The sequence below is a fragment of the Lipophrys pholis genome (assembly GCF_963383615.2).
Source record: "Lipophrys pholis genome assembly, chromosome: 18".
Taxonomy (NCBI): domain Eukaryota; kingdom Metazoa; phylum Chordata; class Actinopteri; order Blenniiformes; family Blenniidae; genus Lipophrys; species Lipophrys pholis.
In genome coordinates, this window is record NC_137646.1 from 8,559,449 (window position 1) to 8,587,413 (window position 27,965).

The 27,965-nt window shown below is 43.4% G+C and overlaps 1 protein-coding gene across 1 annotated transcript; it reads right to left on the reverse strand.

Annotated features, from left to right (window-relative positions):
- Positions 1-19,062: 19,062 nt before the first annotated feature.
- On the reverse strand, positions 19,063-21,905 carry vgf (VGF nerve growth factor inducible; the record flags this gene model as incomplete). Its single annotated transcript, XM_080486680.1, has 2 exons — positions 19,063-21,206; positions 21,839-21,905. Coding segments are annotated over 2 exons (2,211 nt in total), but the record flags the coding sequence as incomplete, so codon positions are not given.
- Between the last annotated feature and the right edge of the window lie 6,060 nt (positions 21,906-27,965).

Sequence of the window (27,965 nt, forward strand, 5' to 3'; positions counted from 1 at the left end):
GGTGCACCTTTTTTTGGGGGACCGAGCCCAGAAGGAAAGCTGCATGGAGGCGAGGACCCTATTGCTTCTGCAGCGTTTCTTTCTTTGTTTCTTCTCCTGACGCCATTGAACCCAAATTTGACCTAAACTTGCTCACCAAATTTGAAACACTCACCAGGACTGGTGCAGACTACAAGAAAACAATTAACCTATAAAGTGCCAAAATGTGCTCTCTAGCGCCACCTACAAACACTAAAATGACCAATGACCACCACAGCCATTAATTTGTTCATCTCATCAAGACCTGAAAATCATGCAATGACACCCCTGACTAAATCAAACAGGACGTTCACAATTTGCCTTTCAAAGTAAGATTCAAGCACCAAATTTAAACTGGCCCTCCTACAAACACTATCTTCTCTGAGGTGAACGTCATATCGGCTTCATAAACTATTTAATGACAGTGGAGACACTTCTACTCAAAACATCTGTACAGCTTTGTAGTTACTTGAGTGGTTTGGATTTTATTTGCTGTCAAAGATCACAATTCCAAATCCCACCGCCAGTAGGAATGTCTTGGAGAAGAAAATGCAAGTGTGAATGCTGAAGGAGCTGAATAAAGCTGCTTTCTCCTTTGACTAAATCTCCTTTGATCTCCATATGTCAATGGCGTCTCCAGTGCTGGGATCAAAGCAGATTAAGGCAGATCAAAGGTGATCAGCGTCTGCAGACCCATTGAGCAAGTAACATCCATAGAAGTCCAAGACAGATCCATCCATCCAGTCCATATCGTGGACTAGAAGTAGTTGAAAGAGACAGGTCACAAGCTGTCTGTTAAGTCCAACTACCTGTATAATTATTGATTTGTCATTAAAATAATGAGAGAAGTAGATCATGACAGGCAAGAGGAGACAGCATGTGAAGTTTAATGCGCAATGTCTGAGTTATGACCATTTATTGTTTTGGTCACATCGTATTGAACTTTTTAAGTTACCATTACTCTGGTTTCCTCCCACATTCCAAAAAACATGCATGTGATTGTAATTGATAATGAAAAGCTCCTGAGGAGCTTGTCTTCACTATCAAAGCTTTGATTGTGTCTGGTTACTGTAGCTGGTATTCTTGAAGGAGTGTGGCTCATTTTAATATATAAAGACAAATGAAGTATAAATGTATTTGTCATATGGATCATAGTTTGTGGTCTAATCAAACCTGTTTTATAAGAACATTTTAATTTGTTAGGTTTATCCTATTAAATAAAATGACATAAATCACATATTGTATTAACAGTACTGTGTAAATTAAAATCTGAATATTGTTACCTTCTATAGTTTGTATTGTAGCTAAAATGTTTTGATTTGTTTCATTAATTTTTAAAAGACTTAAGCTATGATCTCTCCCAGTCACTTCATAAATGTAATGTGAGGGACTGCTGGTGCTTGAACCCAGGTGGTACTTTGACCAGCTCAGCCACAGCGCCTCCTTTACTCTTTTAGTGCTGCATTACCTGTTAGATGTTTTGTATTCTCCACCATTGATTATATCAGGTACAACTGCTATACCATAATTTCTATTTGCAGGAAAGAAGTGTTGTGACTGTGGTGGACGTGCAGTGAAACGGAGACAGAGAGCTGCACTCGGAGAAGGAGGTTGATGGTGGAAGGAGTGAGAGGCTATGGAGGCGAATTGAACTACAAACATGGAATCTTCCGACGTGATGATGACCTGCTGCGACACGACATGAAATGCACCTCCGTGCACCACGGTCGGACCATGAACACACACAGAGCAAGAAAAGGAAGGAATGCAAACACACAGTGGTGAGAACATTCCAGTGGGAAGACGTAAACATGAGTTTAGACTTGAGATTTTGAGGGTCACATTAGAATTTGATATATGCAATGAAATTTATGACTTATTGCAAATGTCCAGAGAAAAAAATGGGTGTAAAATCAACAATAGATTAGTGACTTCTAAACTAACATGGCGATTGAACGAAACTAAACATTTAAATGAAGCTTGGAAACAGCCATCTTACAAAAACCAGAACCTCAAATTTAGAACCGAATAAGATGAGTCTCAATAATTTTGTAGATAATATGTTACCTTTCCTGAAACAAAATAATGATTATCAGACACAATCTAAATAAAACTTCAACAAAGAAAACCCACTTTAAACTAGAGCAAGTTTGAGTTTATGATATGTTGCTTTAGTGAGACATGGATGATCTCATGTCTCAACAGGAGGGAAGGTTCATATCAGAAATGGATTTCAAGTTACTTGGTTTACGCTGGTGGGGGGTGTGACGGAATCCGAACAACAGTGAGCAAACAGAGACAGATCCAGGATCAGCTGGGAAGGAAGTGATGGACTGACCAGAGGTGGCGGGGGCCATTCCAGATCCAGCTGACCACTCATACCGCCATAAAGGTCGCTGAAAGGACAACGTGGGTTCACACATCGCACTGCAAGAAGGTTCCGGAACCCCACGATCCGGTTCCTGACTGGACTGCAGCACCAACCAGCTTGACCACACCAAGCCGACACTTTAGCCCCGTCTAATGCACGGAAAACATACGGAGTGACGTGCTGGTAACCTCTCCTCCCAGGCCAATAGAAGATCGCTCCTATAACAATAGAGGATCGGTGCAACGACACACACACACTGTGGTTGAAGAAGAAGAAAGACGGCTGCATGACCACGGGAGAACCCGGAGTGTGGGTTACCCCAGGTCCAACCATCAGGTCTCCTTTTAAACCTGAAAACACTGCACAGGTTGTATCGAATCATTCTTACACCCCTTAAAATGCTGATGCTTTGATTGTGACATATTTTGTGGGAATCTAAATCTATATACAACGTGGACAGCAGGTACATTTGACTCGGTACGACACCCCATTGCCAACGACGAGATATTCCTGCCATGGACTCGGGGAGACCGACATGGCATCCTTTCAGACAGCTAGGACTTTGTGGACTCAGAGGAACGACCTTAACACTCCTGTTAATCTCATTAACAGTGGTTCTGCCGAGGGCTGAACGATTTTGGAAAATAATCTAATTGCGATTTTTTTCCTCAATATTGCGATTTGATATGCAATTATTTTTTCAAGGTCCTTTTCTCATGTATTTTTCAACAAACACAAGCAATAAATCAATCTGTACTAAGTAATGTGACTTGTGGTCTTGTAAGCGTTCACCCCAACAACTTAACAAAATTCTGCCAAACAAGTGTGGTGTACCACAAGTATATAAGTCAGTGATAAATCACACAAACTAAAGTGCAGATTCCAACAATAATGCAAACAAATCTGTGGCTTTACCACTTCAACATGTCCAACTTTCATGTTTCATATATATGTAAACTTGTGGACTGCACTTCCTAAACAGTCTGAACTTAACTAGACAGTCTATAAATAAATAAAGTATACATATATAAAAAATAAAGCATGCTGATCTTCAGTCAGTAACATCACACGAACTAAAGTGCAGGAAAAGTAAGAACAAGTATCTGCTTTAACCAATTGGACATTTTTTAGGTAACTCAAAGTCCCATTGAACATAAAATAAACAAGTGTATGATTTGTCTCAGTAACAGCAGCACACAACACACTACAGTGCAAAATGAGTATGGGACTGTCAGCCAGAAAGATTCTTCTGTATAGTTCTCAGTAGCTCATAGATTTTTTGCAAGGAAAACCAGCATGTCAACTTTTGCTGGATTTAAAGACGAGCGAGTGCATGTCACCATATTCCCTTCAGCACTAAGAAGACACTCTGAGGGAGCACTGGTGGCAGGAATACAGAGGTACTTGTACAGTCGTAGAAAGTTTAGCTTGTGCACCTTCCACGAGGATAAGGGGTCGTCTTCTCCATCAATGGCAGGAGTCATGAGGTAACTGTTTCACTCTGCCTCAGTGACATCTTCAAGTTCCATGGGAGAAGCAGGAGAGGCCACAGCAGTCTTGAAGAAGCTGCCAAGAGACTTCTTCACCTTTTCACCAGAGGGCTGTGCACTTTGAGGCCTCGGAGTGGTTTCAGCATGAGACCTCTTCACCTACCAGATGAAAAAAACAGCAATTATTAATGAAATTAGATTATAAAGAAAGAAAGAAAAAGTGTTTTTGTTATATCATAATAGATCATTATTACTGACCTGGTTATATGCACGCCTTGCTGATTCCAGCAAGGGTACTGATCATGTCAGTGCCCTGCCATGTCTCCATACTGCAAGGCATGTCTGCGTGTGTGTGTGTGTGTGTGTGTGTGTGTGTGTGTGTGTGTGTGTGTGTGTGTGTGTGTGTGTGTGTGTGTGTGTGTGTGTGTGTGTGTGTGTGTGTGTGTGTGTGTGTGTGTGTGTGCGTGTGTGCTGGGTGTGTTCACTTGTTTCTTAAATATCTATTGTATCTTTGCACTGCTTTTAAATCATGTTAAGCACTTTGTATTACATTAATTGTATCAAAAATTGCTATATAAATACAGTTGATTGATTGATTGAATAAGAACCCAAAAAAAACAACAATAAACAAAAATGAACAAAGAGAGAAGTTTAGCTCTTAGCCAAAATCCAAAGAGACAAACTGGCCCCCTGACTGGGTCACTGTGCAGGAGCCCCCACCTGCCAGGAGGATTGGTCGACCCCCTGAAGCCCCCACCAGCCCACAACCATCCACCGACCACAGACTGTGGAACCAGCAAAAGGGGCATCAGGAGACCCCCACCATGTGTAGAAATCTAGGTTTCAATCAACAGTTAGACAAGAAGAGATTTAACTTTGTATTTAGACTTTAAAACAGCATTTCAATGATGAAATTAAACAAGTGCCATCGGAACGGTTTTAAAAAGTGTTTCAGTTTAATCATGCAGCCACTATAGATGCCTGTGCTTTAGTTACACATCCAGACTTGATTTTATCAGTTGTGCTCTCACACTATTTAGCACAGATCTTTGATGTTATTTTAAATAAACTTAATCTGATAAAAAGCCGTCATCTGATCCAGGTGTTTTAGCCAAGAATGTGTGTTTTATTTATGTCCAGCTCTAAATTTATTATTCAAATATCTACCAAAAAAATAATAATAAGTAGTTCATTAATTATTTTTCTCCGGGAAAAGTTCATTTTGAGATCTTCAGTCAGGTTTCAGAGCAAATCATAGCACAGAGACACTGCTGAATCGAACAGTACCAATGATCCGCTTATAACCTCAGACAAAACTGTCTTCTTCTCCTGTTAGATGTCAGCGCTGCATTCAGTCACAACTTCTGTAGGACAAAGATTAGAAAATGTCTTTGGGATTACAGGGAACAACTAAGCTACTTTTAAACATGTTTATCAAAGATATTGTGCTTTGTTCATGTTGACAATGATTGTTCAACTCGTTCAGAGATTACTCATGGCGTTCCACAAAATGACACAGCATTGTAACAGAGAGTGAGGCCCTCTAGTGGAGGGAATTGAGTACTGCGTTGTCTTGGCTCCAAAGGTAGTACACAGTTGTACTGTTTCCTGTCACTGGGCTCCAGAGCACAGTAGTACACAGCAGAGTCAGTCACTGCAGCAGAGGAGATGATCTGATGGATTTGTTTTTGTGTCACATTGATCTTCAGTTCTGGAACCTGATTATTCGTCAATGATCCTGATGCTAAATGAGAGATGAGAAACTGTGGAGGTTTACCTGGATATTGTCGATACTGGAAGAATTGATCACCAGATGAAACCTTTTGGTCAGAGTAACAGTGCTACCTGCCAAACTGTGCTCTTCATTGTTGATTGTTTGAGGTCTTCACAGCTGATGTCTGCAAGGAAATAAAGACATTTTATTTTGTTTTCTTGTGATTTTATATTGAAGCATCATTGAATGAATGGTCAGATGCAAATGCAGCTGTCAGTGAATAGAAGAGATGAATTGGAGACTTACCATTGAATGTATGGAGGAGCAGCAGTGACACTAAAAGCATCATGTTCAACAAAAACTGCTCAGTGATCCTCAAAGTCAACTTTGTAAAGTCTCTGTGGTTTCTCATGGTGACAGCCAGGTTTCTCTGTTTGGACAGGAAGTCCCGCCTCCTCATCATGTCACTGTGACGTATGCTCAGGGGCGTAGGACAGATTTGTTTAAGAGGGCTGGCTGAAGCAGACTTGCTAAGTCTTGAGGATGAAGTTTCGGGTCATCAGTAGCGAGACCAGAGTTGTGGGGGCTGCTCAAGGCCCCCAACAGTCAACCATTGGGCCAAGAAGCGAATTCTGAACATTTCTGGGGTTGTTTTACATTAACTGGGTTAACTGATATGAGGTAAAATTTTTACTTTTACACGACACTTTTGGTGTAGTTTGCCAGCTTTGCAGTAATTCATATCATTACTGAGAAGTTCTATAATGTCACAATGTGGTTTGTAATAGGTACCAATTGTCATTAAATATATGAGCTATTCATTTAAAATAACCATTGTTGTGCTTTGCACACCTTCCTGCAGCCGAGGTGTGATGAGCAGAGAAATGTTCAGTGATGCAGAGCGCGTGGAAATGCCAGTCCTGCATCTGATACGCCTGGAGCTGCTGAAGACCCTGGATATTGTTCTGCTGTCCTGGTTGACATGCCTCTACAGTATCACATGGACCTCAGGTACAGTACCTTCAGACTGGCAGACCAGGGTGGTGGTGCCCCTTTTTAAAAAGGTTGACCAAAGAGTGTGTGCCAATTATCAGGGTGTCAGACTTCTCAGTCTCCCTGGGAAAGTCTGTGCAGGATAGTGGAAAGGAGAATCTGACTGATAGTTGAACCTCAGATACAGGAGGAACTGATGGCGGTTTAGATTGATGGAGGTTCAGACTGATGGAGGTTTAAACTGATGGAGGTTGAGACTGATGGAGATTGAGACTGATGAAACTATTCAACGTCATCAAATCAATCAATCAAACTTTTGTGATACAGCACTTTCCCTACACGGTTGTAGCACAAAGTGCTTGACATACTATCAATAGAAAAAGAAAAACACACACATACTCACACACACACTACCAACCCCAACTGCCCGTATCAAAATATAAAAAACTGATGTAAGAATGGCCGGGGACTGATGATCCAGGAGAGAAACACCATCCTCGGGGGGCGACCGCATGGAGAGAAGCCACAGCCTACAGCTATGGGCGGGCCCCGCCACAGGGACCCCGACCCAGCAGGTCAGAGCCCACACCACGGTCAGTGAACCACAGTGCCGAGCTCCCACCGCCGTGGAAAGAACGGCGCCCTCCACAGGCAGACTCAACTCCCGATGCAGAGCGCCCCCATGAGGAGACACTGGGGTAAAATAAATAAGAGCTTCATAACATTAATGAATAAATGAAAAGAAAAGAAATTGAGCTAAAACATTGACTACATCAGAAAGAAAAATGAAAAGTAAAATAATCAATCTCTGCCTGTGATCATAACTGTACATTTTGAGGCTGAGGGGAGCATGTACAGCAGCAAGTCCTCCTGATCCCAACTTTGAACATAGATGAAGGTATGAATAACATCGAAACTGTATTTCATTATATTAAAAAAAAGAGCTCCCTAATTCATACACTTTTCAGATTCACTTCTCCCCATTAAAATTCAGTTCAACGCACTGTGTTAAATATATCTTTTCCCACATCTCAGAGATGTAAACTGGAGTCAATAAACTGAGGGCAACTTAAAGAATACAGCATGATTTAAAAACAACAGAATGTGTAAACACATACTCTGATCTACTTCTTCCTCGGGAAGCTGGAGCGGGTCCGGCTTGTGATTTTCTTCCACAAGGTTTTCCAGATCTTTGACAATGTTCATTCTGGAGATGGAAAAAGTGCTGACTATTAGAATGAGGTTCACAGCCACTTTAAAGCCAAACATGTTACAAGAATAATGATATAAACATTGCCACTAATAGTTGTTAACATCAACCTGCTCACAGGACTAAAAACATGTCAACAGCTCCCACCCTGATCACTTCTTATCTCAACGTTTGTAAAAGTGTTCACACTCTGCCAGACAGCAGCACAAAACCTTTGAAAAATGCTCAATTTGTACTCCACCTTTTATAGACAGACGTAGCTGAGTGTTTAGACATATGTAACAAAGGAGATTAAACTTGTATTAAACTAATTTGAGCATTTCTGAATTAATTTTAAGTGTGGCTGCCTCTCGGTGCTGACAGGTATCCCCTACGTACTGACACTACTAAGTCAATTAAAATAGCAATATCTATTTAATTGTTTGACTGAGAGATGATATTGTAGCGTCCTGCAGGACGTTGGGAGGGATGACGACCTTCTTGACTACAAAGTCGCTTTATTTATGAAGGGAACACAGTTACTGTAGGCCGTAACCACGCCAACACAATAAATCAGGCATAAATTGGCCAAGTTGCTCTCTCCTTCATTCACGTCCAACTCCCTCACCCACGGGCCATCTCATCACTCCTGCACACCTGACCCGCCCCCATTCTCCACCCACAGCCACTCACATTCCAACAGTGCATTCACTTAACAACAAAATAATTGGAACAATCAGAACATCATTACTGAACAATAAAATCACAACTATAACACAACTGCAGAGATGCTACACTGCCCCGAGGGATTACACAGAAAGTCCCTGAGGTACCTGGGGGGTCTTGTCTGTCTCTCGGGCCTCCTTGAATGGAACACAAAGGGCCGTGTCTGCGGTCCTGCAGCGCCCTGTGGCTGAGCAGGGAGTGAGCTTAGGGTTGAGGGGGGTTGTGGGGATCAGAAGGGCCAAAGTAATCCACTCCAGCACAGATGAATGACAGCTGGTCTGGGTGGATTCTCTCCCTAGGCAAGTCTGTCATCTGCTGGCAAACTGGGGAACTGCTGTGTCTTCTGCATACTGTACATTTTGATAGAACACTCTTAATTGCAGTACTCACCCCTGTGATCCAATACTTCTTACAGAGTTTGAACAGCATACGATTTCTGCCATTATGCCCAACTTCTTGGTGGATGTGTCTGAGCAGCAGGGTGGAGATGTGGCGCTCTTTGGAGAGAATAACAGGATGTTTTGACTCCGCTGGCATAGATGATCTGCTGAGCCTGCCACCAACCCGCAAGATGCCATTTTCCAGAGTTGGACACAACGAATACAAGCGACTGGATTTCTTTATATTTTCTCTTTTCACCAGACTCCTGATCTCCTCTGAGAAGCATTTCTCCTGGCAGAAATGTGTAATTGCAAGCTCGGCCTTGTTAATCTCAGCATCCATGCTACACATTTTCTCAAACGAGTCCAAGAGGAAAATGTAGTTGGATCTTTTTCTGTCGTGGTGGCATTTACTGTGATTGTGTTCTTTACCTCAGGATCATCAAGTGTGAGGTGATTGTCTGCCTCAGGATTCACAGGCCACGTACTCTCAGATTGACAGAGAAAGTGACGTCCTGATGTCCAGGTTCTGTCCTTAAGAAACTTCTCCACCTTGATACCTCGGGACACTGCATCTGCAGGATTAGAGCTTGTGTCCACATATCTCCACTGATCCTGATGAGAAGATTTTATAATCTCAGCCACTCGATTTGACACAAATACTCTGAACCTGGTCGTTTTGTTCTTGATGTACTTGAGTACAGATGCACTGTCCGTCCAGAACACTGATTCCTGTAGGTCCATGTGTAATTCCTTTCTCCAAAGAGCATCGATACATCTGACCATTGTGGCTGCCACCAGCTCCATTCTGGAAATGGTGACTGCTTTTATCGGAGCCACACGAGCCTTCCCCATTATAAAGGCACTGTGTTTTTGGTGGTGCTCATTTTGGAGCAGCAGGTACGTTACTGAGCCGTAACCATCTTGACTGGCATCGCAAAAGTGGTGTAATTGTTCTGTTATTACATTGCCAAAATCAAGAGGTTTGACACATCTGTCCAGCTTGAAGTTGTCCAACAGGCGAAGGCCTTGTATCCAGTTAAGCCATTCTCTGGAAACTGCTTCAGGTATAGGCTTATCCCAGCTGACTGCTCTTCTGCAGAGGTCTCTTAGAATCAATTTTGCAACAAGGACGACAGTACTCAGCATACCCAGAGGATCATAAATGGAGCTCACAGTTGAGAAGATTCCTCTGCGAGTCAGAGGCCTTTCTTGGAGCACAAGCTTAAACTTGAACGTGTCAGATTTAATGCACCATTCTACACCCAACACCCTCTCAACAGGCAAAGATGGCTGCTCAAAGTCCAGCTTCACCACTCCTTTAGCTCCGTTTATCTCTGGAATGCTCTGAAGTACTTCCGGCCTGTTGCTTAGCCACTTAGGTGAAATCCACCTTTTGAACAGAGAGCCATTAGTTTACTGTACAGTTCGACTGCTTCCTCTTCGTTTGGAACAGACACAAGGCAGTCATCCACACAGAAACAGTGCAGGACTTTATTCACTGTCTCCTCCTTAAACAGATATCCAAAATCCTCAGCACATTTGTTCAGAGCGAAGTTGGCACAGGCGGGCAATGAGGTTGCTCCAAACAAATGGATTCTTATCCTGTACTCCGCTGGTACTTGGCTTAGCTCTCCCTGTGGCCACAACAGGAACCTCAGCAGGTGAGCATCCTCTGGAGAGACTCGCACCTGATGGAACATGGCTTCAATATCTGCCATGAGGACAACTGGCTCCTTCCTGAATCGTGTCACAACCACTATGAGTGAGCTGGTGAGATCAGGGCCTTGAAGTAACTGTTCATTCAGATTTTCCTTGAAAACTGACACCAGCAGGAGCATCAGTATCAACATACTGATGCTCCTGGAAACCCTGAAGCTGGAGTCACGACACCTCCAGGAGAGAAAGTGTCCAGGATAGGAACATTATTTCCCAGGAACCCCTGCAGTGATACACTGCAGGGGTTCCTGGGAAATAAAAGAAAGAACTTTAGAATTTTTAAAAACAATGTCATTTTTCTATCTACATAATGTTTCTCACTTGTGTTTTTACTGTTGTAGGTTCTGCTGAAGTAAATTAAATAAAGTTTCCTTTATCTTCTGCTTGATATCTTTCTTTGCTTGACAGTGTAAGTGATGTGTGTATTTATGTATTTACTCTCACACAGTATAAGCCATTTATGTATTTCTTCTAAAGAGAAATTATTAGAGCCCATGATTGGAGTTCTTAACTGCAAGATGTATATTAGACAAATGTAATACAGTACATATTAATGACATGACCAGAAGGATGACAACAAGCAGCAGGTATGTGAAAAGCTGGTTAATTATTTAATAAACATCAGGGATCTTCAGTAAAACAGTAAAATAATGACATAATGACGAGTTTTGGATTAAATAGTTTCCCTGTTATCTAGTGACCAACTTTCTTTAGCGTCCGTCAATGCTCCTGACACCATATATGATACTAAGTGCTTCATTGTAACTGTAGTTAAATGGCGTTCGCCAAGACGCAAAAGGAGTTGGGAACCAGTTAACAGGAAAACCAATTAATCCAAAACACCGATTGCGATGCGAGTCTTCCAGGTTTCGCTGGATTTTATCCTCTGCCTATGCTGCTATAAGCTATCGTGTCTCGGCTGAGCCGGTACAGAAGTCCATGTTCTTTGTTTGACTTTCTTTGGAAATATGGAAAGACTGTATAACTCATATCAGCGTATACATTCATCCAAAAAGATGGCATGGAATGATGACATATTAAAGATGACATCTTTTCAAGCATTTATTGCTGTATTTTATTTGCATCAGGTAATATACAGTGTGTGTGTGTTATCAGTCAGAAGAAGTCAGAATAATAAAGGTTTGAATCACAATCTGTGAATGACGTGACATAAATTAAACAAGCAAAAAAATAAATGAAATTAGTGTATCTCATTGTGAGGCTAGATCTCTACCCACTGCAGTATTATACTGCAGTATTTGGGTTTTGGATAATAAACTTGCGCCATTAAAACATCTGAGTCTTTATTATGTCTTTGAAGTTCTCTGTAAATATTACGTCTTATTCACAAAATATCAACAACTTGGTATAGCTCACAAAAATAATAGTAAAATCATATTTCAACAACTTTTTTTAATAAGACACAAAACGGCAATATTGAATTTGTGGAGCAGGCTCAAAGAATTAAACACATTTCAGCTGTAACAGTGGGTCTGTGAATCACTCTCTGATCTACGTGGCTCGTTTAGTCTTTTTGCCTTTTTTGGTCTTTTTGCTTTTGACCATCTTCTTCAGGGCAATGCGAGTACTGTGACCTCTCCACCAGGCTGGGGGGTAAATAGCAGCTTTGGTCTTCAACTGGCTGCCTCAGTGTGTTGGTGCGCTCTTTGCACTAACTGCCAAAAACAATTTCATTGTACCACACAATGACAATAAAGAAATTATGAACTATGAACTAAGGTACCTCAACGGAGGGGTGACAAAAAGTCGTAGCCGGTAGTTACAGTTTTATCCATGCCATCCACAACTGTTTCAGCGGGGCCGCAAGAAAACCTGTCCTGTTCCATCCCGGCATAAAAAGTGCGGTGGAACCTTTGCTTTATGTCAGTTTGAGTAGTCCTTAAAGCGCTCTACATAGTTAATCACATTCACCCACACGTTCACACACCAATGTGCCATGCAGGGTGCTCAGTGCATCCATTTGGAGCAGTTTTGGGGTCAGAGTCTCACTCAAGGACACTTCAGACAAAGAGGGAGATGGGAATCAAACCTACAACCTTCCGATTGAAAGACTCACTGCTCTACAAACCGAGCCACAGTGAGATGTTACTCAGGTTATGAGTCATGGTTTTTCACTTCTCACATGCAGTTTACTTGATGCCCCTTTTTCATCTGTTCAATAATATATAATGTCAATCTGTCATCACACACACACACACACACACACACACACACACACACACACACACACACACACACACACACACACACACACACACACACACACACACACACACACACACACACACACACACACACACACACACAGAGGACAACTGTAGGAGGAAACCAGAGGACCGGAGAAGACCATCAGAAGAACATGTAAACTCTGGCAGATATTTGAACCCAAGACAAGTTCAAGATGAAAGTGATTCTGATCCATTCTATTCATATTCTATTAAATTAATATTCTGTTCTGTGTGGGGGAATGCTGTAGAACATTTACTGGGCATAACAAAGTCATTCTATTCTTGTTTCGAGGTGCAAGCCTTCCGTTGCCAGCAGTAGTGTGGTTGCAGTTTCTGGCAGTCATACAGAATTTGGCGTAACACCACAGTGACCCTTCAGAACCAAAACGCTCATCAAAATTCATCTGGAGCTGCAAAACATGTACAGCCTTTAAAATGAAGAGAACCCAGCTCATAAAGTGTAATTCATATTGAATTTAAGAACCATGACCTTTTCTTACAGGTCTTAACTTTTCAGCAATGCCATCTGCTTTCCTCTATTTAGTGGGTTTCTAGCAGTTTGAGCCCGTGTTTAACCATTTTTAGGTACTTTTAGCAATTTCAGCTATTCTAACCATTTCGCTCTTCTGCTAGTTTCGGCATTGTGGTTTGCTAGAGGTTGGAAACTGAACATTTATCAGCCGCAGTGAAACGCAGCATGCAGGGGATGGCGAATTTATTGAACAAATTATGAAAGTGTCACATTCATGTTCACGAACTGTGAGATAACGTGTTTTTTAAGCATTCTTGCAACCAAATCAAAACAATACAAAATGACTGATTTCCATAAAAGTAACCTCTATAAAGGCGCTGTAGAGCCACATGTGAATGCACAGCTGTAGGTTACAGATCCTTGGATTGAAATAATTAAACATCACATGAGAGACTAAATAAGGACATCAGAACAAGTCATCCAGAGAACTGTGGTGTTTCTTTCCATATACATCAGTAAAATATCAGTCATTCATGGGAGCAAACGTTGAATGTTGCTGCTCTGAGTATATTTAATGCTGACTGAGGTGATGATGTGCATCCTGAAGGCTGTGATGTGTATCATAAACATGTTCACGGTGGCTTCAGGATGCTTTTATGCTCTGGAATATTTTGAAAAGCATGTAGTTTTGTGTGTGTGTGTGTGTGTGTGTGTGTGTGTGTGTGTGTGTGTGTGTGTGTGTGTGTGTGTGTGTGTGTGTGTGTGTGTGTGTGTGTGTGTGTGTGTGTGTGTGTGTGTGTGTGTGTGTGTGTGTGTGTGTGTGTTGGTGCTCTGCAGTGGCTGTATGATGATGTTGGTGGATGAGTCACCCAGTCTTCACCACGTGACACCATGAATCACCGCACCTCTCCGTGGGCAGAGCTGCAACCATCAACCACTCCACTCCCCCTTATCTCACCCCTCATCACCCCACCCTGCCTCAATCACAGCTCTCTCCTCTTCCTCACCCCCTCATCTTGGCACGTTCCTCTTCTTCCATATTTTCTCTTCTCCTCTTTCATTGTACCAGAAAAACTGAAGCCTCTAGATTCAGTAGCTCCGGCTGACGCCAGGCACAGACCACATGTTGTGTGTTAAACTGAGAGCAGTGCCGGTTGTGCAGGATTTCTAGAAGTAAAGCAAATATTGACAGTGCACAAAACTCCTGCTTTCCTCCTATCATGGGAACCTGACAGTGATCTGCCTCTTAGCTCTGACTATTCATGTTCTTCTCCATTCAGTGCAGCTGATGGATGACTTTAACTAGAAAAGATTAAAACTGTAGCTTCATGATTTAGTATATGCATATAAAGCCAGTCAGTCACCTGACAGCACTTGTATTTTAAAAATACACTCAATGTGTCCAAAAAGCTAAATTCACAACTCATTAGATGCACGCACACACATGCACACACACACACACACACACACACACACACACACACACACACACACACACACACACACACACACACACACACACACACACACACACACACACACACACACACACACACACACACACACACACACACACACACACACACACACACACACACACACAGTGAACATGTGTTGGGGGTGTGTGAAGGAATCACTCGTCTCCAGCAATCAGCCTCTCCTGACTGTAACCATCGAGCTGAACACCCCCAGCTTCCCCTCTGCTGAGCCAAAGAGACGAAGCCGAACTTGGAAATCAGAGCTTCAACTTCTGCTCTGCCCATTTTTAAGTAATGGACTAAAAATCAAAAAAAATTCTTATGAAAGAACTTTATTCCTGTCTTATTAATGTTCACAGGTGTAATAATGTAGTGTTAGCATGGTCTGAGCTGTTAGCATGGTCTGAGCTGTTAGCACTGCGCAGGTCACTCTAATGACAGATTCACTCAGTAAATCCAGCTGAGGTTAGTGGGAGGAAGATCAAACTAATTCAAATTGGTTTCTGGGATATGAAGAGTTTTCTGGACTCCAGTGACCAAAACAGTCACAGATCGCAGTCCACCAGATGGGGAAGAGGACACTCACATCACAGATGTTCAAACCACAAATCTCCAGATACTATGAGAAGTTGTCATGTCAATATGGAGTAAAAGCTCTGAGGAAGGTTTACTGAACCTTGTTCAATCGATGACACCAAGAACCAGGAAGCCTCGTTTCTCTTTTTGTCAAATTTGTTTCTTCCAGTAAATGTTGAGCACTTTCACAAAGAGAGATTTAAGCTTCAGGCTCAGGTTGCGCTCTCACACACATAAACACTCTCTGTGTCCACAATGAAACATCTTAGTGAAAAAAATAGTCGGCTTTATTTGATTAGTTCTGTGTAGCAAAAGTAATCATTGACATGCGCATCATCCAGCAAACGCATGTTTATTATGGTTGTTACAACAGAGTACATCTAGAAAGACCATGAACAATACGGGCTGCGCACATGGCTCCAACAATGATTGGTACACTGACGGCATTGTTTCTGTCACTTTTAGGATTTTTTTCATACATTTTTAAATTGATGCTCGTACATCTTCAAAGAAGCTTTTTTTTTTTTAGATGCTAGTATACATAAACGTGCAGACATTGTACCTTCATCCAGAGTTCCTCAGCCCCTGTATATCAACGTCTAACGCCGCCTCAGCTCTTTTAAAAAACAAATCATTAAAACTTACAAAAAGCTCTGTTTTTACAACCATCCCGTCAGTTTGATCCACTCCCTTGTTTCCCACTACTATCACCATGTTGACTTTTTTTTTTTTAATGAGATTGTCGATGCTGTACTCGTGTTTTGGCCGGGCAACGCATGCTGAGGTTTGCTCATCCCTTAGCAACAGATGGCTGCGAAGGTCAACAACAGCAACAGAGCAAAGAGCAACGTCTGCTCTTGTTTCATCTGGAAAAAGTGAAAAAAGGTCAAGGAAAAGGACGCTCATTGATCTCAGCATAGTCTCTCCTTTTTTTGGTTGTTTGTCATGACACCGTCATTAAATTTAAGCCAGGAGGAATTCCCTGCGACTTACATCAACAGTTTTAGAATGAAAAGTATTTCTATTACCCCCTTCTGCTCCCATTACAGAGGGAGGAGTCTGATGGAGGAATAAAAGTGACTACATTGTGCCTATAGATGTGTAACAGAGATTGTTGGTGAAAGGAAACAGACACAGTGATACTGAGAGATGCTGATTTTTGAAAACCTTTGAATTCATCACCTTTGAAATCGTCGCCTTACAAAACCAACCTTCAGCAGCTACAAGATCATGTTGACAGTGTTCATATCTCAGATAGCGAATAATCAGGACAAAGCCAAATCCAACGGGACAACACACATTTCAACTGAACTTGGACAGAGTTTTGTATAAACTAGTTTGATGCAAACTATCCTTTCCTCCTTTCCTATTTAGGTAAGATTTATTCAAAAGTCCAGTGGTCAGCTGCTTTCGGAGATTATGAATATAAATACATTACATATCATTCTTTAACAAGAATGAGAAGCTTTGTTCCAGAAGTGTATACCTGCACCACTGCGTTCTCCTCTGAAGGTATCGACTGTGAAAGAATGCCATGTAGTGTTTGGTCGGGGTTTGGCACCATAGCAACAAGGTAATTGAAGTTATGCAAAAGGATGAGTCATCGGAGCCATTATAGCAGAGTTAGTGTGGCTTCTACAGCTCTTTGTATGAAACATGCTTTTTAGTGCAGTATGTCCCATTTTACAGAGCTTCGGTCTAATCCTCCACAAATAGAAATCACACAAAATATCCAGTCACATAAAACCGTGTCCATTTTAAAAGATGATATGGATGTAAAGAAAGGTTCAGAGTGAGGCTGGTCCACATCAGTGCTCTTTGAGCGACTCCACTGATTAAAGCAGGTGTGTCAAACATACGGCTCGAGGACCAGAAGCAGTCCCTCAGAGGGCTGAATTCAACAATGACCTTGCAAAGTTTGAAATTTACAGAAGAAAAAAATAACATTGAAAAAGTTCTGCATTTAATGAGGCTTTGTTTTTTTACTGACCTGATAGTTCGCAAATCAGCGTATGTCTGTAAACATGCTCCTAGATTGTTACAAAAAAAGAAAAGAGAGACTTTTGTCCATTTTAACTTGAACATGAACCTCTTCCAGAAGACTCACAAAATTGAAAAGCTTTTCTTTTTCATTAAATATTTCAACTTGTTTTGTGAAACTGTAGCTACTCAAATGCCAACTTTATCATAAAGTAATTGTGTAATTTGAGTCGGGTTTTCTCCAGGTACTTGGCTTGAGGTTCGTTGTGACTCTGTGTGTTTGTCCTGTGATCAACTCTTGCAATCAATTTTGTAATAATTGCAAATAATCTGATACCTGCCAATAACGTAATGGCATTTGGCTCATTTGAACATAATAAAGCTGATAACATGAAAACAGCCAATGACGTAATGAACTAGTAAAACGTTTATTTGCAAACATAATTAAGAGACAGTGCTGCTAAGTATTTATTTTTGTTTACCTGTGCAGGTGTAGGCTGTCTTCACCCATTGTTACGTGGGATCAGATCCTGCATCCCATGACCCTGGACTGCATAAAACTGTGTAGAGATAGAGGCAAAGCTCACACTGGACTGTCTGTGGGCTCTGAACTGAAATAGTTTGACACTCCTGGATTTAAAAAAAGAGTTGAGCAGAAAGTCTGATGCTACCAAGCAGAAGAGATGTTTAACGATCTCGTATCACTGGATTGTTTGGTGTCCACATGCTTCTGATCGTGCATCATATATCATCTCTGACCATTTGAGTGTATGAAACGTTGATTCAAACTTCCCTGCCTGAGATAATCAAAGAAACGTTCTTTTTGCATGTGTGAACAGTAAAACTCCATCAAACAAACCTGCTCCAGCATGTGATTTGGCTGAAACTCGGTTCTCCCTCTACCTGTACAGGAAACAGCATATGTAAGTGTCCTCCTTTGTTGGCATTGTTTAATGTCCAAATAGAGAATGTTGTCATGCTGGGAGTTTGGATAGAGAAGTTCAAGCATGATACGAATCTTCATCACGTCATGCTTTTGAGCAAGTCATTCCCTCTCTCAAATGAGATTTGCATCTTTCTTTTCATTTCACCCAGACTACCTCCGAAGAAAAAATCCTCTGTTATGTCCTTGTTATGCAAATGACACACAATCAAACAGGGGAAAAAATAGTTCTGTGAACCAAAACAAAAATCAACAAAATGCAGTGGCTTGTAAAAGTATTGATGCCTCCTTAATTTGTCCACATTTCGTCACATTACAACCACAAAGGTAAAAGGAATTATTGGGATTCAGTGTAGCCCCCGGCGAGCTCAGTTGGTAGAGCATGAGACTCGCAATCTCAAGGTAGAGGGTTCATGTCCCACGCCGGGCGCCACCTTCCCGTGGGCGCCCCACAAAATGGATGGATGGATGGATGAGATTCAATGTGATAGATCAACACAATGTACCGTATAATTGTAAAGTGGGTAGAAAATAATTCATGAATTAAATTCTTTCTTTATAACTAAAAAGCTGAAAAGCATAGCGTGCAAAGTATATTACATAAAATCCCAATAAGACTTACATTTTTGTTTGTTGACAAAATGTGAAAAAGTTCAAGTGGTGTCAATACTTTTGCAAGCCACTGTAAATGATTAAAGAAACACTCTTCTCCTCACAGCTTCATTTTCCCATCTTTCCTACCCTCGCACTCCTTCATCCCTCCTTCAGTCCATGATCTGAGGTCTCTTCATGAGGATCTGCTGGATGTATTTCTCCAGATCATCATGGCTGCTGCTGCTACTGCCCACCTGCTTTCGAGTCATGTAATAATCTTTGTTTCTTGACACTGCTGGTGGCGGGGCAGGGTAATAAACCTGCCTGTGCTGAGGGGGGACCACAGGAATGCCGGGAGGGGAACGTGTTTTGGGGAGGGGCTGAAATGTCCGGGGATACAGAGGAAGGGGGTAGGTGGTATAGAAGGATTTCTGCTGAAGGCCTGTGGGGGGCTTTCTGAGTCGGGGTTGGACCCAGCTCTGGTAACGTCTTTGAGGGGGGAAAGGGAAGGTGTCCTCCACAGATTTACCCAAGAAGTTTTGAGCAGAAAGGGCAGGTCTAGGAAGGTAGTAATGGGCTTCAGCCCTCGGGGGAGGAGGAAAATAAATGGGGTAATATGGATAGGGCCTCCTCTGGTAGAAGGAAGGGTAAGTGTAGGGGTGGAAGGGGTAGCTGTTCCAGGAAGCCTTGGGTGATTTAGGTCGGAAGTCTTTTCGGACTGAGAAAGGCTTCTGAGGTTTGGACCACACATCTTTGCTGGCGCTCAGAGGCTTGTCAGATTTGCTCCACAGATCCTTTGATTTCGCCGGCATTTTCTCCTGGAACCAAGATTTGAGGAGTTTGATGGCTGGAAATGGTTGCTTGGAAACAGGAAGGCTGTTCTGATTGGCTGAAGTCTGAGGAACAGAGGAGAATGAAGAAGGGAGGGGTGACTGGGGTTGTTGCCAGTATGACGTCACGTCAGGCGGAACATCTTTCTTCTTCTTCTTCTCCACATCACTGATTATGTCCACCACGTCATCAGCAGGGAGATGAAGCTTGCTGGAGATCTCGATCAGCTTGTCGATGGTCTGAGGGTCAATGTCATCCTCCTCGGTCACCTCCTGCTCCTCGTCAGACCTCTTGTCCTCCATGGCGTTGGACAGAGATGAGCTGTACTTCTTGTTGCTGTTGTTCTGTTTGACCATGTAGCGCAGCAGCATGTCTGAGGCAATGTCAGCCAGCTTCTCCTCCTCCATCTTGGCTCTCTGTGCCTCAGCCGCCTGCCTCCTCATCTCCTCCTGCTCTGCTTTGGCCCGGACCTCCTCTTCCTCTGGACTCAACATCTCCTCCTCTTCCTCTTCCTCCTCCTCAGGTTCAACCTCCCCCACACAGTCTGCCTCCCCCTCACAGTCCGCCCGCTGTGGGGGAGGAGAGGGCTGGACATCATTTTTGTCGTCAAAGTCATCCATGAAATTTCCTCCTTTGAAGGTTGGGAAGTGCAGCGCCTTCTGAGTCTCTTCCTGCCACTTGAGTTTTTTCTTGGACATGGCCAGGTCGCTGCCCTTGTAGATGGGAATGATGTCATTGTAGCTGCTGTAGCCTCTGCTCTCCCTCTGGTTGGCTTCCAGATCTCCTTCCCTCTTGGCCACTGGGTTTAAGCGGGGGAACTCCTTCATCATGGTCTCCAGACTCTTCAGCTCCTCAGGGCTGAGCTGCTCCTCCTCCTCTTCATTGCTGCCTTCATCAGGGCTGCTCGATCCTGTTTGCAGAGCAACGTCCTTCCTGTTTTCCCCTCCTCCGTCCTCACTGGTGGGCTGTTGTTCAGGTTGGGCCTGAACCGTCTGGCTTGTGGTGCGACTGGTCACCTTCTCAGTCATCCTCTCCTCTTCTTCTTGAGCCTTCTTCCTCTCCTCCTCCTCTTCTCGTTCCCCCTCTTTTCCACGAGCAGCCATCAGTAGCTCCAGCTCCTGCCTGCCATCTCTGTCTCGGTCTGATCTTGCCATTGTGCTCACCTCCCTGTTTGCCTCCTGCTTTTGGACATCACCTCTCGGCTCTTCCATCTCCTCGTCCATCCCCTCATGCTCCTCTTCCTCCCTTCTGCTCTCTACTTGTGAATGATTCAGTGCTTCCAATAAAACAGCTGCTAGTTTTTTGGGATCCACATCTTTAAAAAGTTCTTCTTCTTCCTCTGCTTCATCTCGGTGTATTGATCGTCCTCCCTCATACCTTCTCTCTCTGTTCCCGGGCAGCTTAGCAGGAGAATCAGTGTGTGGAGCATCAACTTCTCTGAAGGTACGGAGAGGGTCGGGGGCAGCCAGCAGAAGGGAGGCTGCTGCCAGGAGGACCGTCAGGAGTGTAAGGGCACTTGAGACATTGTGGTATGTAGACATGGCCACTCAAACAGGGCCTGCAGTGGAGAGGGAGATGGAAAATACCTGCAAGAGAGAGAGAGAGAAAACTCCTTAACTTGCAGCTTTTGAGTGGAAATGCTGGAGAACATGTATCTCTGAGGATGTGAGGCTCCAACACAAGATTTTTTCCCCGATAATTTTTCTGAATAAATCTTAGGTGGAGATTACAGCCAAACTGCCTAATCTCCTCTGGTCTCTGTAGGTAAACCTGGTGAGTTCGGGGGCATGTGCAAAGTCAGAGCGCACAATTGAGAAATGATGCCATGTTTGAAACAAACCAAACACACAAGCTTGATTGTGGAGATGTGTGTGTGTGTGTGTGTGTGTGTGTGTGGGGGGGGGGGGGGGGGGGGTCTTGTGGCCTCAACAGGTCACGCCAGCACAGCGGAGACGAGATACTCAGAAAAGCATCTTTCAGCCTCCCACAGTCCAGCATGACCCTCCTCCTTATTTCAGCCCAGCCTGAGTTTGGAGATCCTGAAGCTCTGCAGATATTCATTTGTCATTTTCACTACCCCTCTAGTTTTATTTGATAGAATGACTCAGAATGATGATGATGAAGATGAAGATGAAGATGAAGATGAAGATGAAGATGAAGATGAAGATGAAGATGAAGATGATGATGATGATGATGATGATGATGATGATGATGATGATGATGATGATGATGATGATGATGATGATGATGATGATGATGATGATGATGATGATGATGATGATGATGATGATGATGATGATGGCTGCGAATGACGAGAACTGTGAGAAAATGTATGAAATACAGGAGGAGGAGAAGGAGGAGGAGGAGAAGGAGGAGGAGGAGGAGGAGGAGGGAGATGTGGAGGGGGAGGAGGTCTGTAGGGGGTGGAGGTACTGTTACCCATAAACAAAGAAATATGGCCAAACAAACAATACAATCACTCCCACAGAATAAAATCTGCTCCCCTGTCTTTAAACTGTGAACTGGAGCTGATAATAGTTGGAAAAATGAGGTCGCAGCTCAGAGAAGTAAAAGGTTATTGAACCCAACATGGACCACCACCCTCCCCCCCGTCTGATCAGTGGGCAATTACTTGTAGCTGAGCGGGGGATTCCGCTTCTGCTGCTCGTCGCGTCACTCAGCCTGCTGGGAGTCGTGCGCGGAGCCCTCCGCCTGCTTCTACTGGGGCTTCTCTGCTCCTCCTGCTGCTTCTGCTCCTTCTGCTGCTCCTCCTGTTGCCCCTGCTCCTCCTGCTGCTCCTGCTCTACGTCTGAGGCGCTCACTGGAAGCTGCTTCGGGCTCTTTCAGCCGCTCCTCTCCGGGGACTCCTCTCCAGGCGCCTCTGTTTTCAGGACCACGGACAGCGGCTGCAGCTCTTATACCTCCTCCCGTCACTGCGCACGTGACTCCTGCGTCAAGCGGTCCCCATTGACGTCACCAGGCTGGGTTTCATTCATAAGATTTCTCTGCACCCCCACCCACTCCCATTCTCCTCCTCCCTCCCAACTGGATTGGACCAATTAGCTGCAGAGATGGAGCTGCTGAATGAACACAAGCTGGAGAATGAATTTGCAATTTATGGAGCCATTTCTCAGAGGCAGACCCCTAATGACTACATCTGTCTGTGGGTTTCCTACCAGAGGCATTTCTACAAGGAGGACAAGGACGAGAGACAGGAGAGAAAATCACATGAGAACAGGAGTGGAGGAACAGAGTGCAGATCTGCAACCCCATGAAACGCTGCTGCCCCTCTGGAGCGGCACCCTGCAGCTCCCATTGACTTATATATCCAAAAAATAAAAGCATCACATTGAATAACAAAAGCAAGAGTAAAAGCACTAAACTAAAAAACTGAAACCAAACTACAAAAGCTAGAATTGCAAAAATGACTCCCAGAAGACAGCTAGAAAATCTATAACGTCAAATTTAATGTTAACGTTTCAAATAAAAGAAGGTGAAACTGGAAAAAGAAAAAAGCTAAAATGGCTAAAAATGCCTAACTGCCAAACTAGTTAGAAGACATGAACAGTTAAAAATATCTATAAAGCTAAAATGACTGAAACTGTTCAAGTGGCTGTGAAAGCTGTACAAAACTAAAATGTTTTAAACTGTTAAATACGATTATTAACAGTTCTTAATTTAGATTTCAAATGTCATAATAATTGCCACATAAACTATTTTTGGTAAATATATATCAAAACTATGCTTCCTAGGGCAAAATACAATGAAATTTCATAAAAGTCTCTTTTTTTATCTTGAATTTCTCGTCATGAGAAAATACGATTAATCGCTTGACTTTAAACTTAGTTTGGTAAATGTAGTGGGGTTTTTTAAATTTTCTATTTATTGAACTCTATGACAAACATTCTGCAAGCAACTGGTAAACAATTGTTTTGTTCCAAAAGCATTAAACAACTCAGAACGTGGACATACCTTTAACCAAAATGTCACTTTCTTTATATTTCTCCATCCTTTCCTCTCTGATTTACTACTGACAAGTAAAGATATACATGCATACTAATACATCCCACAGACCCATATTCCTGTCCAGACACTATAATGTGACCCACTCTATGCGCATATATGCCCGTATATAACCATACTCACACAGACACACGTATACATATACACATACCCTTACACATTGAGTTCTGATTTTAACCAAGATTCATGAATTCACAATTATTCTAAACTACCTTCACCTCACTCAGCATGTCACTTCACCCACACAACCACAGTCACATCCTGGACCTGCTCTGCTCCACAGCCTCGCTCAACATCTATAACTCGTCATTAACGGACCTCACCATTTCTGACCATCTGGCCATTACTCTGGACAGTATTACCCCCACTCCCACCACCAAACACACATGAACAATAACCTTTAATAACTTGAAATCACTCTCTCCTCCTCTTTATCTAATGCCATCACCTGCTTCCCACCTCCCATAGATCCTACCACTTCTGATTTTGTCCATTTTCACAACCACACCCTCTCCTCCTGCCTCAATCAGACTGCCCCTCTCAAACAGCCACAGTCTCCTTCTCCACCCCAGAACTCCACAATCTCAAGAAACAACAAAGACAACTGGAACGACTTCATGGAAAGACCGGTCTCACTGTCCATGCCTACAAACAATCTGTCACTCCATACAACACCACTCTCAAAGCTGCCCGCTCCAATTTCTCTTCTCAAATCCTCCAATCCCCAAACCTCGCACTCTGTTCTCCACATCTGCTAATCTGACTAAACCCAACCACAACGTCACCAACAACTTCCTGTCATCCTCCTTTCACACAAAAATCCAAGCCATACATAATTCACTTCCTCCACTTCTTTACCTTCAGATCCTTCCCTCCCTTCATCACACCCTGTAGTTTTCCCTCCTTTTCCCCATCTGACACCAGCAAACTCTAATCCACCGTGACATTCACCAGCTGCCATCTTGACCCCATCTCACCCCCTGCTCAACACCTGTATTCTCACTCTCCTCCCTCTCATCACCTCATCATGAACACATCTCTCACCACTGGCTCTGTCCCTTCTCCACTCAAACTCGCCACCATCACACCTTCCTGAAAGAACCTGGCCCCAATCCTGACAACCTGGACAATTTCAGACCATCGCCAATCTTCTGCTACTATTGTCTTGAAGGGAATATGTAATTGTTGAATGTAAACAAACAAAATAAAACTTTTGAATGTTCAGTTATTGCCCAACTCCAACAACACCTTCACTACTCTCAGCTCGTTGAAAGACTTCAGTCCGGATTCCGTCCACACCACAGCACCGAAACTGACTTTCAGCTTCATTACTGTGCAGACGTGTCCTCGTCACTCACACTTCTTTTTACATACAAGAGAGCTTTTCAAAGAAATACTTTTGTGTTTCTGTCAACTTAATACTTATTCCAACACAATCATCCTTTTTGAAGCTGATAAAAGGAACAAAACTTCCCTTCCGGACACGGGACTTTTGTCTCTTAACCAGCAACCAGAAGAGTCCAACAAACAGACCGGCGACAGAAATAGGGCTTTTCCACCAAAAAGAACCAGGTTCTAGTTCAGGGCCAGTGCCAGAGCCGGTTCATAAATAAGCACCACCAAAGAACCGGTTCTTTTTCCACCGTCAGCGGAGCCAAGTGAGAGCCACGTCACTGCGTCACTCCAAAACATGAAACGTCACTGATTTCACCAATTTGGCGCTGACAGCGCTCATCCAGGTACAAGGAGATGGACTGTATTTATTGGTTTAGTCCGGGTCGCTCCATCTAGTCTGACCTGAACCTCAGATGCAGACCAAAGAGAGTGTTTTTTCACGTCCGTCTTGCTTTAGTCCGGAGCCCCGGAGTGGACGTAGAGGTAGAAAATAAATAACACGTGAATTAGTTTTTTCAACATTTGGGCATTACATAGTGAATTTCTGCTCCTTTCACTTTATTTCTGGGTGTGTCTGAATCAAATGCTTCAACATCGGAGAAGAATAGAGGTTTACAGTGATAGAACGAAGCTCTGAAAGCTGTTTCCAATGGCAACCTACGTAAACACACTGATTAAAGTTCTTTCACATGAAGCCGTTAAAAGGCTCATTTTATGCCTATAAAATCGAAGCTTTCATTTACACTAGTATGTAGTTTGTTTGTTAGTTGCTGATGAACCAAAAGTATTTATTATAAAGAAGTTCTGTGGGTTAGAAAATAATATTGGAGCGTCTTGGAGCGGAGCGGAGCGCCCCCTGCAGCCTCACACTGCATAGCTCAGCGGCTGCAGCTCCTCTGCCTGCGATCAGAAGGTGAAATAAAGTTACCATGAAAAGTGTGAAAAAAAACCAGACAAATGAAATAATCCCGTTCCCTCGTATTATTAACTTCACGGAGCGACTTATTATATCGTTCCCAAGTGTATTTATAATTTTTTCTTTCTCTATAACCACTCTGGGGCTCTGTGTTCGTTGTAGTTTTCAGAAAGCTGGTACAGCCTCACTTCCGCCTTGTAGGGAGCGATAACTCCAGAGATAACTCCGCCCCCAGCTGATGACGCGTCGGGTCCCAGTCTGGCTCCTCTCTGGTCCAGCAATGAAGTGGGGCCAGCGTAGCAGCAGTTTAGCCTCTGTTTGGCCGGGGATTTGGCAGTGGGAAGACAAAGAACTGGTGCTAAGGCTGGCCCTGGACCAGAACTAGCACCTGGTTCTTTCCGGTGAAAAAGCCCCCAAAGTCATCCAGCTGAAGGACTGACAGAAACTGGCTGATAAGGAGAAGCAGCTTGAACCGAAGATTGAATCGCTGCATGAAATACGTGAAAGTGAGTACTTCATGTACTCTGTGGTAGCTAGTGTACATGGAGGAAACGTCACTGAACAGTCACAGATTGTACTGCGTGGGAATACTTCTGATACTGAGCATCGCATCATGGACCTACAACGATTCCCTGCATTTGTCCCAATGTGACTGAAATACTGCCGAGGCTCCAAAGTCCAACAACTCCAATAACATCGCCTACTGGAACAGCATCAGTGCCAGACCCAAGGCATCAACTCAAGCCCGGACCTGGTCTGATGTTATGCATAACAAAGGTAAGTTCAGTAAGAAAACAACCAAGAGGCCTCCTCCACTCACTCCTCGAGCTGAAACTCCTCCACTCACTCCTCCAGCTGAACTTCCTCTGCAGAACGGGTACGATCCCCTGGCTCGGAGTGAAATGTGTGATAACACGGAGCAGCCAGGACTCAGGAACGCTCATCACTCAACAAGCAGGAAACACAAGCAGGTTCACAGAAATAACCCAAATCCACAATAAACCAAGGGCCAGGAAAAACTTAAGGAACTCATCAAGTTCCTTTGCAAGTCTAGACCAGCTGGGCACTCTACTGATTGGAGACTCAGTCACCAAGCAAGTCAGAATGAGAAAGACTGAAAATCTCACTGTGGCCGACACAACAGTGCAGGAGCTGACAGCGATGTTACCCGCTGTTTTGTCTCCACATCCCAGCCTCATGAACATCATCATCCATGCAGGCTCCTTCCACATACTGTGGAGCAAGACTGGTTCTGAGGTCCTGAAAAGTGACTTTTCATTACTAATGGAGACTCTGAAGGAGTCTGAGCCCCAACATTTTTTCATTTCAGACCTCTTCCAACCCTGGGAAAAGGAATTGAATCTTTCTCTGGCCTCTCAGTCTTGAACATGTGGCTGACTTCCACATGCATCTCCAATGGGATAAAGTTCATGGACAACTTCAACCTGTTCTGGAACTGTAAGGACCGCTTCAAACCGGACGGGGCTCATCTGAATATCACTGGACCCAGACTGCTCGGCGCCAAAATATGTCAAGGCCTCAGGATAACACTCTCAAAGAGGAGCATGACCATAACCACCAAGGACACTGGTGCTAACAGAGACTCAGCCTCCACCGCTCCCCTCTCCGGTGTTCCTGTGCCCCAGATCAACCAGGGAACCAGAAGGACCTCTCTGCCCCAGTCCAGTTCACTTACGCTACGCAGCCAATCATGGCATTGACAGTGCTTGTGTACCTGCTCTGCCCATATTCGTTGTGGCGCCGTGTTAGCTAGATAAGAACAGTGCGGTGGAATTAAGAGACACATATGCTAACCCCTCATCATGGTGAAACCAACAGGCAGTGGCACATCCAGTCACCAAGCCTAAGGTAAAAGAAATGCGGTTCTTTTAAGATGAAATGACTGTT